Source organism: Halichoerus grypus, chromosome 6, assembly GCF_964656455.1.
Source record: "Halichoerus grypus chromosome 6, mHalGry1.hap1.1, whole genome shotgun sequence".
In the NCBI taxonomy this organism is placed as follows: Eukaryota; Metazoa; Chordata; class Mammalia; order Carnivora; family Phocidae; genus Halichoerus; species Halichoerus grypus.
The window spans coordinates 37,557,645-37,570,432 of record NC_135717.1 but is presented as its reverse complement, the minus strand read 5'-3'; the positions used below and the strand labels follow the sequence as shown (position 1 = coordinate 37,570,432).

Below are 12,788 nucleotides of genomic sequence, written 5' to 3'. Positions count from 1 at the left end.
CACCATATCAAAACCTGACAAAACACAAAACAGAACTATGGGTCAATCTCATTACTGATTAGTTTCTAAATGAAACACTAGCAAGTAAAATTCAGCAGTACATTAGCTTTTAACTTCACAATTACAGAGAGGGTTCGATTTGTTATTAGGAAACCTACTGAGGTAATTTGTCACAGAAATAAAACAGAAGAGAAAAATCACAGGATAATCTTAGACATTAAAAAAGAATTTAATAAAATCCAACAACTAATAAATGAAGATTAGATTATGCTCCAATTTAAAATGGCTGCAAACCAAAGCTCACATCATACTTAATAATAAAATACTAGATACCCCTCTATTTAAGTCAGATACAAGACAGGGAAGTCCAAGAACATAAACACTGGTAGAAATACTGGCAAGAAGAAGATGAAAAAGTATCAGAAATACAAAGATGACTGTCTACTAGGAAAACCCAAGACAATCACCTGAAAAAGTATTAGAATAAATAAGAGAATTCAATAAAGTGGCCAGGATTATCCAAGTAACATATATGTATGTTACCAACTTTCCTGTACTAAAACAGTAATCATGTAATGAAAGAGAATAACTCATCCAACAGCAATAAACCCACTGATACATGCAGAAATAAACTTAATAAGAAAGGTGTATTATCTATATAAAGAAAACTATACTATGCTTCTGAGCAACATAAGACTCCATGAAAAGACATAACTTTTATGTTTAGAACAAGATAACTCACGGAGCCACAAAACTATTAAAATACCAAATTCCTTCTTAAATGATTTATAAAGTTCAATACAATCCCAATCAAATTCTAAGATTTTTGTTTGTTTTTAAGAATTTGAAAGACAATTCTAAAGTTTACCTGAAACAGTAGTTTTCAACCCTGGCTGCCATGAAAATCGTATGAGGAACTGTGAACCATATCAATGCTCAGGCCACACCCCAGAGAATCTAACTTAATTGGTCTGCAGTGGGGTTCAGGCACTGCATTTTAAAAAATCTCCCCAGGTAATTTCGATGTGCAGATATGGTTGAGAATGACCCATCTAGAAGAGTATCTTACAAGGACAGCCAAGAAAATACTGGATTCTTGAAAAAGAATGAAGAGCAACTACCTCCATCATGTACTGAAGTTCATTATATAGGTAGTACAGTAAGTTTCTGGCACAGTTGATAAGCAAAGATCAATGAAACAAACAAAAAGTCCAGAATTAGACCCAAACCTTGTATATTTGAAAACTGAGTAAAATCTAACAAAAATGGTATGTTACATTAGTGGGGGAAAAAGCTGGATCAGCAGTATCTAAATAAATGGCACTGGGATGACACCTACCATTTGGAAAAAAATACACAGCTAGATCTCTGCATCTCACTCTGGCCAAAATCAATTCTGAACTAAATATCCAAGATATAAGGAGAAAAAAATACAGAAAAATATTTCATAATTTTGGAATAGAGAAAGCATTCCTAAACATAACACAAAACCCAAAAGCCGTAAAAGAAAAAATGGATAAATCTGTTTCTATAAAAACTGAAAACATCCATTTGGTAAAAACACAGAACTATCAAATTGTAAACCCAAGTAGCCATACTCCTGGTAAAACAGACTTCAGCAAATAAAAAAAAAGAGGGGGAAAAGCTTACATTTATTAAAGGTTTTAACTTTCATATAAAAAATATTCAAAACAACAAGAAAAAAAGGAAACGCAACAGAAAAACTAGCAGAGGACATGAATAGTACAATATAAATGCCCATGAATTCATGAAAAGACATTTTTGCCTAAGAGAATGGCAAATCAGCAAAAGTATGCTATCAGTGTTGGTAAGAATCAGGGGGTGGGAGGGTGGGGAGTGACAGGGAGTCATTCGCTTTTGATGAGGGTGTAATGCACAATGTTTATGGAGAGTATTTGACAACAGCTATGCTTATCAAAAATGTCAATAGCCTTTAATCCAGAAGTTTCACTACCAAGATTTTTTTTGGGGGGGGGTGAGTTTTATTAAGCAAGGACATGTAAAAATCTCTCCCAGAGTCAGAGGGGTCATGACAGGGTTGCCCCACTACCAAGAATTTATCTAGCAGATACACTCAGCTGTACAAACATGTATTATCAAAACTGTTATATCAGCAAAACACTGGAAACAACCTAAATGTACAGCCGTTAGGGCATTAGTCATATAAATTAAGATATACCCAAATTGGGGACTACTACCATATCAAACCCAGTAAGAAGGACTGAGCTCTATCTAACATAGAACTTCCAACTTACATTAAAGTGGCAAGAAGGAGGTATATGTATACAGACATACATACAGGCAGGGGCAGAGAGAGAGATGTTATACTATACTACTCTTTATGTTTAGGGCAGATACACATACACACACTCACCTCTCTATGCACAGATCATCCCCAACAGGATAGATAAGAAGTAACTGTCTTTGGTGAGAGAATTTGGAAGAGCCAAAGGTCAAGAGTTAAGGGAGATTAACTTTTCAGTTCTTACTCGTAGTGCCTTTTTTCTTTTTCTTTTCTTTTTTTTTTTTTGTGGTTTATTGTTAAACCATGTACAGGATTACTTTCTAGAAACAAAACTTTTAACAAAGCCTTTGACCTAATAACCTCACAGAATCTATCCCATGATGCATGTGATATGCCTATACAAAAAAATACACTCACTGCAGCTGTACTAATGAAAAATCAAAAGCAATCCAAATGTTCATCATTAGAGGAGTAGATCAATAAATTATGGTGCGTCCTATAATGGAATACTTTGCTATCTACTGATGAAAACAAGGGAAATCTGTGTGCACTGCTAAGGAAAGGCAAGTAGGGTATACACTGTTACATAAAACAGCAAAGTGCTAATGTAGTTTGGTTCCATTTCTTATGAACATATTTGCAGAGTGGTTATCTGGGGGCGCCTGGGCAGCTCAGTCAGTTAAGTATCTGACTCTTGATCTCACCTCAATCAGGTCTTAATCTCAGGGTCTTGAGTTCAAGCCCTGTGATGGGCTCCACACTGGGCAATGAGCCTACTTAAAAAAAAAAACAGAACAGGGGCGCCTGGGTGGCTCAGTCGTTAAGCGTCTGCCTTCGGCTCAGGTCATGATCTCAGGGTCCTGGGATCAAGCCCCGCATCGGGCTCCCTGCTCCGCGGGAAGCCTGCTTCTCCCTCTCCCACTCCCCCTGCTTGTGTTCCCTCTCTCTCTGTGTCTGTCACATAAATAAATAAAATCTTTAAAAAAAAAAAAAAAAAAAACCAGAACAGAACAAAAACAAAAGGTAAATGAGGAAAAAAAAAAAAAAGTGGTCATCTGTAAGAAATGAGGCTGCTCTTTTTTATTATTTGAATTATTTTATAGGAAATCTGCATTTCCTTTGTAATGATAATTTTTAAAACAAAATTATCTTTTAAAAAAGTTTCTTTCCCCCCCTGTGCATCTTAAAATCTTATCTGGCTTAAAATGAACTTGTCTCTTGCTCTTACTATTTGCCCTTCACTATTAGTTCTTTTGTCCCACCCAAAAGCCACAACAACCCTTCCAAAAAATACCAGTCCCTGTCCTTCCTTTACCATCAGCCTCTTTGGGGTACCTACGGGGAGCAGAGATGACTGTCCCCACAAGAGTGAGCACTCGCCAAGTGTTCTTTGAAAGAGAGATCACTCTGTACAAAGGAATGAAAGCCCTGGGCAGCCAGAGGAGCATGAAATGAGAGATACACCAACAGAGCCCAGACTGCAGGAAACCTGCCAAAACCAATAAACAAAACAAACAAAACAACCAGATTCTTCAATAAATGAATTGTAAGGATCCTAGAGATTAACAGATTCTTAAAAGCCATATTCACTAAATATAGTTATTCCGATTTGGGGGGGGGAAACCCCTGTAAAAACAGATTGGGACACATGAGGCCACTGGAAATCTGAGTTATCTAGTAGACCTTGATGACAAGAAGAAATCATTCATTTACTTACATGTGAGAATGGCACTGGGTTTAGGTCTACCCTGTCTAACTTTTAGGAATACACATTATCAATGGCTCACTAAGTATGGTCAAGGAGCCCAGATACCTTCGGGGGTGGGGGGGGAGGGGGTCATGATGTCAAAACTATTTTCATAAAATACTAAGACACTCTCATTCTCTCACAAAAACATAGAGGCACTTTCCAGAAGCTCTGGGACCTGTGGTATCACCGTGCTTACTGGCTAATAGAATGTGTGCTTGGTTTTCAAAATTCTGTTTCAGTATTTAATGTGGCAAATATTGATAGATATAATCCACATTGTAAAGAAATCTCCTTGGAGCCTCAACAGTTGGGCCTAACAATCCGAAGACCAAAAGTTTGAGAACCCTTGCATTAAACTACTATGTCTATTTTTGCATAGGACTTAAATTCTCCAAAATAAAAAGTTTTTTTGTAAGGGGGTAGCATGGAACTGGGAAAGAGCAAACATCAGGCTGACCATGAGCCCTAAACCCACAGCAATCTCTTCTCAACCTACCTCCGGAAGGCATGTGCATACACAGACCCCTCTGCAAACACCAGGGACAACTAAAATTTAAGTTCACATTCCCTCCCCTTTAACAACACTTCAAAAGAGATAAATGCCAATTTTAATGTTTGGAATTACAGTTGACTGCCGAACAATGTGGGGGTTTGAAGCCCTGACCCCTGCCCAGTGGAAAATTGGCATAAAAATTGTGACTTCCTAAAAATTTAGTAACGAATAGCCTACTACTGCCCGGAAGCCTTACCAAAACATAAACAGTTGATTAGCACATTTTTTGTATATGTATTATACACTGTTTTCTTATAATAAAGATAGAGAAAACATTAAGAAAATCATAAGGAAACACATTTACAGTATTGTACTTATCAAAAAAAAAAAAAAAACACCCCATGTGTAAGTAGACTCGTGTAGTTCAAACCTGTGTTGTTCAAGATTCAACTGTACTTCATTTTTATTTAAGTTAAAAAAAAAAAAGAAATTGTCTCCTTACCTAAGACCGTCCCAGGCTTCATCTGCGTCCCCTAGTGCCCGCGACAGCCTTGTGGGGAAACTGTGCTACTCTTACTTGTCCTTTTCCTTCACTTGGGCTAATCAATTTCAAGAAATAGCACAAACTGTTCTACTGTTCTAGAACTTGCTGTTGTAAATACTGCCTGCAACAGGTGCTCCGGTGGCTGCCACCAAGGAACCTTGTCTCAGAGCCGCCATGGTGTCTGCTCCCTCACTGGGAATCTGCCTGCACTCCGCTTCCTTGTCAGCTTCCAGCTTTCCAGTTGTCCCCATCTACCTTGGCATCTGCCTTCCCTGTCCTCCACGTTCGGCTCCTACTCTACATGCCAGCTGCAGGGCTGGTGGCTGAAACCCAAAGCAGTGCTCTCAACCTGCACAGACCTCAAAGCCACCTGGAGGCTCCAAAGGGCCCCCCAGATTCTGAGTCCAGTAGCTCTGCACTTCTAACAAGTCCCTGGTACTGCGCTGCCAGCCCACGGACCTCGCTCTGGGAACCACTGCTGCGGAGGTCCTTCTGTGACCCGAGGGCCCACACTGCCCCTGGCTCTGCCACCTCCCCCGCTGTGAACCATGGCAGCTTGCAGACCAGCTTCTTGGTAAAACGGAGACTGTGGCAAAAGACTTCACCAGGCGAACATAAAAAGGAAAAGGTATACGGAGGAAGAACTTGGTCAGCTGGTAAAGGAGAGGGTCAGCAGCCTTCACCAGATTCAGTGACGCAACAGAAAGCAGATTCCCCGCCGGAAGTTGCCTCTTTCAACCATGTGGTCCTATTTCCACCATTTTCCTCAGAGGCTGAAAAACTGGCCATCAGTCCGAACACATCCCCTATGTTCACAACTGCCTGACGTGCAGGCCATTCTACTGCTGGCTTCTTTAAGAGCGCCCACTTTCAAGACGGGCAGAGATCTTCATCTCTGGGTTCCAGATACCAAACCTCCCTTTTCCAAATCTGAGGGGCAGGAAGAAAGACTGGAGGAGGAGAGGAACGTGCCACATCATCCCGCTTCACTGCGCTGCTTGCTTAGAAGGAAAAGCTCCCCACCCCCGCTAACAGGAAGCATTCAAAGCACTTAAGCTCACTTACCTTGGTCATGCCTCCTGCCTGCGCCGTGTTCAGTCCGGCGTGACTGGCCATTTGTGGTGAAACCTGTGTTAACGTCTCGGCCAGCACGCTGCTCGTGGCCCCCTGCATGGCCGGAGCAGGGTACGGCATCCCAGCTCCCCTTCCTCTGCCAGCGGCCCCAAGAGAACCATTCATGACTTGCGCCTGTCCTTGCTGGGCCTGGTTCATTAAACTATGGCCAGAGTTACTATTGAGGAGGCCTGGGTGGGTCTGGTTAAAGTTAGCATTCATGCAGATCCCAGGTCCCGTCTGCGACGTGGCAGGGCTGCTGGTCACCAGCCCCACCTGCTTTTGTGCTTGCGGATTCAGTGCTTGCGAAGCAGGGGGAGTGGGCCCAGAGGTGCTGGCTGCCTGTTTGGGCAGGCTGGGGGCTGAAGAATCTCCCTGGTTCAGAGGGCTCTTGCCCATGGCACCCAAGCTGGCCATGTTTGCACTGTTCGGCTGTCCCTGAGCCTGGCCGCCAAGGCCTTGCTGCACGGGGCTGCTGGCGCTAACATTTCCTATTCCTGGGTTGATACTAGAGCCGCTGCCTCCACGCAGAAGCTCCGACAGTTGTTTATGTTTGGAAGCAGCATCTGGAACGAGGTTCCCACTGTTTAAAAGGCTTAATTCTCCTCCATTGGGGATCAGCTCATCAGGAAGATCATTTTCCAAGTCAAACAATGATCCAAAATCTAGAAATTAAACAGAAATGGAAATGAGAAACTAAGCAACCACAACAGCTTTCCAACTGTCATATATTACTATGATCTTAATCTAAAGGAGCACTTCACACAGAATGCTAGCATCTTTTTTTAAGTGTTTTTTTTTTTATTTTAATTTTTTTTAAAAGATGTTATTTATTTGAGAGAGAGAGAGAGAGAGCACAAGCAGGGGGAGCTACAGGGGGAGAGGGAGAAGTAGGCTCCCCGCTGAACAGGGAGTCCGATGCGGGGCTCGATCCCAGGACCCTGAGATCATGACCTGAGCCGAAGGCAGACGCTTAACCGACTGAGCCACCCAGGACCCCCAGAACGCTAGCACGTCTTAAGAGTAACGTCAAAATGACTTGAAACTTCATTCGGGAAAATAAAACAAGGAAGCATATTTTTCGAATTCTGAAGAAGGAAAAGTTAAACAGAGATGAGAGGAGGGTCAGCCCCACTAGATGTTACCATATATTCTAAAACAATAATTAAATCCTGTGGCTTGAGGAGAAATGTAGATATATAAACTAAAGGAAATCAACGGGGAGTTAAACCTTCACTGAATTTAAGTTAAAATGCTTTTAAGAATACATGTGTGCGAAAAAGTAACTGGGAATCAGATTAAATGAACAGGAATTTGGGGAAATTAAGTAAAGCCTAACCTTAAGTGATTACATATTTTTTAAAAGGTAAATTATTAAAAAAAAAAAAACCACCCCAGCCTAAACAGAAAATGAGATTTCTCCAAATGTTGAAGCTGCAGAAAATAAAGATGTATAAAGAAACTAAAAATAGTTAAAAGTAAAAGAAAATAACTTAACAGCTACTTGTCTCACATGAAAGGGGCTAACGTCAGCCCTGCAGAAGGACCGGCAGCACACTGACTCCTGAGTATAAACACACAAAGGAGGCCAGCAGGTAAGTATCAAAAAGGAAGATAAAAGTCAAGGGAAGAGATCATCCTTCCCAGTAATCAGTGACAAGTAAAGCAACTTCTTCCTCCTGGTCCCTCTCAAAGTACCATTTCTCTAACATGTGGCCTAAGTGTCATCTCTAGTCCCTCACCGACCGCATTTTCTTCAACCCACAACCACCTGGCCACACGTGCATGCACAAAGGACAAAATCAGCAGAACTACGACAAGAGTGGCATCATGTGTGATATCGAAACAGGGGCAAACAATACATGGAAGCAGGTCAGCCTAGTGGTTAGTCTCTAGACCCAGACTGCCTGCAACTGAACCCAGCTCTGCCTCCAGCTCCCTACTTCTTAGCTCTAAGTTACCTAGACTTTCTGTGCCTCGGGGTCCTCCATCTGGCCACCACACCTCATAGGGTTTCGTGGGGACTGAATGAATTAATAAATGTAAAGCACTTCAACAGTGCATGTGGGTGGTTAAGTGCACCGTCATTATCAGCTGTTATTACTACTGTTATCCAGTAACAGAAGGTTTGATAAATTACTATATAATATTAGAAAACATTACACATCTTTGGCACCTGGGTGGCTCAGTTAGTTGAGCGTCCAACTCTTGATTTTGGCTCAGGTCATGATCTCAGGGTTGCGAGATCGAGCCCCATGTCAGGCTCCGTGCTCAGCATGGAGTCTGCTTAAGACTCTTTATCCCTCTCCCTCTGCCCCTCCCCCCATTCACTATCTAAAATAAATAAATAAAATCTTTTAAAAATTACACCTCTACTAAAATAATTATGAAGACTGAAAAATGTAGGAAAATGTGTACGTGATGTAAAAACATGCAAATGGCATTGCATGCAGAACAGCACGTCAAATAAGATTAGAACTGAAGTGTGTGCATGTGGGCAGTGGCTGGTAAGTAACACCCCAAAAATAAAGAGTTGTACTGGTAGAAGTGGTGGGGTGATGAGTGCATGTGGCTTTTTGTTGTTGTTTCAAACAGAGCCACCCGCCCCCCACCACCCACTTTGAGAAAACTGAACTGTCTTCTCCGCGGTGTCAGATCCTAAGACTGCCTGCCCCACAACCCCCTGAGGTGGCTGCTCTGGGGTTCTTCTAAGAAACAGCAACACCTTCCCAGCCGCAGGAGCAGGACTGATTGGAGAAGCCACCCCCCCATAAGCACCTTCTCCTTGCAGGTGACAACACAATCCCAGCTAAGGGAGTTGAAGGCAAGTTGGCCACGACAGTGTGGAAAAGGTTTTCCTTCCTACTGGGAAGGAATGCTCAGGAAGAAATCTCCCTTTCCTTCACCACATTTCATCGTGGAGCTACGGCAGCCATCCTCAGACAGGAGAGGAGGCACCTCGCACACACCAAGGATGACTGCAGCGAAAACTAACGCTGGGGTCGTGAAGCCATCTCTGAGCTCAGTTATCCAACCCTGGAGCCTCCTTACCTTCAGATTTCTCATTATGGGAGAAAATGCATTTCCTGTCATTTAAGCCATTCTAGCCAAAGTTTAATGTCACCCGATGAAGTTCAAACTTCCTTTGTAAGGCATACAAGGCCATCAGAATGTGGCCCCTGACCACTTCTCAGCCCTTCTTTCCCCTGGCACCTTCTTTTTTTTTTTAAAGATTTTATTTATTTGACAGAGAGATAGCAAGAGCAGGAACACAAGCAAGGTGAGTGGGAGAGGGAGAAGCAGGCTTCCTGCAGAGCAGGGAGCCTGATGTGGGGGCTCAATCCCAGGACCCTGGGATCATGACCTGAGCCGAAGGCAGACGCTTAACGACTGAGCCACCCAGGCACCCCTCCCCTGGCACCTTCTGATGCACCCTACCTTCCAGTCACAAAAGTGAGCGGTCACGTGCAACAGAAATCCTTCTCCTGGATGTTCTCTGTCTAGAAAACCATGCCCCTACCTCTCACTCAGATTAAACGCAGTGACTACGAAGACTGTCTTCGGGCTACCCCAGAACAGACCAGTCCTTCTTTTCAGCCTCCGAAGTTCTCTGTACATACATGCCTAGTAAACCACCTCTAACTAACATATACCTATTTCATCCTACCCAACTATAAGGAATTAGGGATTACTTGCAACTGTACACACACACACATACACACACACACAGAGATTTTTATAGAACCTGTGAGAGTAAGTTGCAGACAGCATGAGTCTTTCCTCCCAAGTACTTGACCATGCATCTCCTAAGAACACCCTTGTACAAAATCACGGCACATTTATCAAATTTGGTAAATTTAACACTGATACAATACTCAAATTTAGCCAGTTGTCTCAATAATGCCCTTTATTACATTTATTTTCCTGGTCTAAAATCCAGTTCAGGACCCCAGTGCACCTAGCTGTCATGTCTCGGTCTTTTCCTTTTGTCTAGAAAGGTTCCTCAGACTTGTTCTTTCCTAACTGTGACACTTTTGAAGAGGACAGGCCAGTTGTTTTGTAGAATATCCCTCAATTTGGGGTTGCTTCCTCCTGATTACAGGACACGTAATTATGAAGAGACACAGGAGTCAACTCCTGGATACGGCAAACAGCTGAGACACAGCCACGGATCAGGGTTTTTGCTGCCAACTACCCAGCTTCTGCATCTCAACGTGGTTTTGTGGGTTCCATTCCATAGCTTCTATGGCACTGTGCTGTCCTGAATCTAGAGATCCACTAAGGTCTCCAGATAAAAAGAACACATTGCGGGTGGGGGCGGGAAGAACACACGAAATAAAGTAAAAAAACCAACTCTCCAACATAACTGATGTTTCTGTTGCCTTCCAGACTCTGTCCACACACACGCACATTTTTACTCAGTATTCTTTCTTTCTTTTTAAAAAGGTTTTAAGTCATCTCTACACCCAACATGGGGCTCGAACTCACGACCCCAAGATCAAGAGTCGCACGCTCTACCAGCTGAGCCAGCCAGGCGCCCCTACTCAGTATTCTTATAACAAAACAAAAACCCGGTGTGTGCATTTAATTAATGCAATGCTCCTTAATCTATGAACATGAAAATGAAACTTCATCTAAACCAGCAACAGGAGCCATTAAGACAGAGACCGAGTTTCCTTTCTATTTGCCAGGGAGAGGATGAAGAGTCGGTGTCAAGCACTGTAAATCGTTAGAAGGAAATGAACTCCAAATACTTAAAGTTTGGAACAACCTGCCTAAGCCCCGATTGGCTCTTCCCAGCGTCTCGAAGCACTCTCCCGAAGAGAGGGCGGCTGGGCCAGGACAAGAGCAGGTAAACCCAAATGAACAGTTACACAGTGTCAGAGACCAGGTCCCCGACTCCAGTGTGGGAACTGGAACTGAGGAAGGAAAAGGCACACCTGCAAGTGGAACACAGGCATTCAAATCCTGGCTCAATCAGCCAGCCCCACGTCCCTGAACAAACTGTTCAACCTCTGGATCACACTTCCCCCAACCGCGAAACAGGGACAATAGCCCAGCTACACGATGAAAGCTGGAACAGGCTATCGTACTCTAGCACACAAACTATAAAATTTCTTACCTTTCAAAATCCACCCACCATTCCACCACTCTCAAATTTACCCGTGTGGTTTTTCTTAGTGGTTTACTGGAGCTCCACTCCACACGCACTGCGACTCTGACAGCTGTCATGGGCGGTATGTCTTGGGCTCAGTTTGGTTTGTGCTGCTCTGCCACACTTTGGCCACCTCGATCACTTTTCTCACCCTGTTTCAGTCCAAACACATCTCACAGCTGTTTGGTTGTGGAAAGAAGGGACTAATTCTGCTTACGTCCTTACCTATCAGTCCAACCACATGTGCACGCATCCACAAGCAAATCCACAGGGAGCGTCTTTGTAAGACAAGGTGGGCTGGGCAGGGTGTGCGGAGGGCCATCCCCGCTCACAGTGCCGCCCCTCTTCTCCCTGTGACTGTCTCCACGCACATATTCTCTGGCTCACAAAACAGACAAAGGAGAATGAAGAAGGAAAGCCAGGATATTGCAACACACAGAGTGATGCTTTCTACACACCAAAGTGTCCCAACACACAGGTTGGGCAATACCAATCTGAATCACTGGAAGTTCTGAAGATTCAAGATTGAGCATCACCACTTCCAATCCCAGGTAGTTTCCCTTTCCTCCACCAAGTCACCAGCGGCCCCAGGAGGGAGCAGAGCTGAGGCTGAACAAGATTCGTGGGACCCGGCTTTCTAGGGGCTCAGCCTTGACAGGAGACATCCCAATCACACAGCACACACAGCCTGTCATGCTTCCGCAGCCACCAGGAATTTTCTCTCTTTTGGGGCTCTCCGGCCGCCAACCCAGAGTCCGTCCCTTTCATTAAGCGGAGGTGGAAAAAAAGTAGCTACCGGTTTCCCAGTCTCTGTCACACTCCTACAAGGCTGGGGCACCGACGGCACAGAAGGTCTTCATCAAGCACGATCACAAGGGATCACTTCTGGACTGCTTAGAGAAACCTCGCTCCAGGAAACAATCCCCTCTCAACACCGGAAGACAAGGCATCCTACACATGTTCTAAGATCCATTCTTAGCCATCGTTATCAGAAGTCCATATTTCACCTTAAACAAGGGATGAACTACTATCAGGTACTCTGAAAAAAGCTCTCCATTTTACAAATCGAATAGCAGGTAAGTGGCTGAGTCCATCTGCCCAGCCTGTAACATATGAAAGAGTCTGTTCAAATGCAGCTAAGTCATCCCTAAAACACATCTTTCCTTAGGTTTTCTAACATCTCCTCTTTCTCTCATATTACTTTACTTTTTTTCTTTGAATGACAACTGGGGCCCTAAATTCTCTGACTGGCACAGAACTGGTTTTTCTGTCCCAATGTGTACAAACTAGTTTATCAAATCTTGTATTGGCCAGAAGTAGGAACTCTTCTACACTTTGCAGACATAATGAGTGAGTCTTAAAATCATGTATCAACTCTCAGTTATAACTCACAAGGCTGTAAGGACCATGAAAGAGGGATTGGGCTCTCCACGAATATCTCCACCCTGAACAGGTGAATGAATTCTG

General features: G+C 43.5%; 1 protein-coding gene across 5 annotated transcripts in view; it reads right to left on the bottom strand.

Moving 5' to 3' along the window:
* The window catches only part of CREBBP (CREB binding lysine acetyltransferase), a 123,637-nt gene that overhangs the window by 93,964 nt on the left and 16,885 nt on the right, over positions 1-12,788 (bottom strand). For all 5 annotated transcript variants that reach the window (XM_078074893.1, XM_036090815.2, XM_036090793.2 and 2 more), the window contains exon 2: positions 6,119-6,831. In XM_078074893.1, the coding sequence (XP_077931019.1) occupies positions 6,119-6,831 (713 nt within the window). The remainder of the gene's footprint in view (positions 1-6,118; positions 6,832-12,788) is intronic.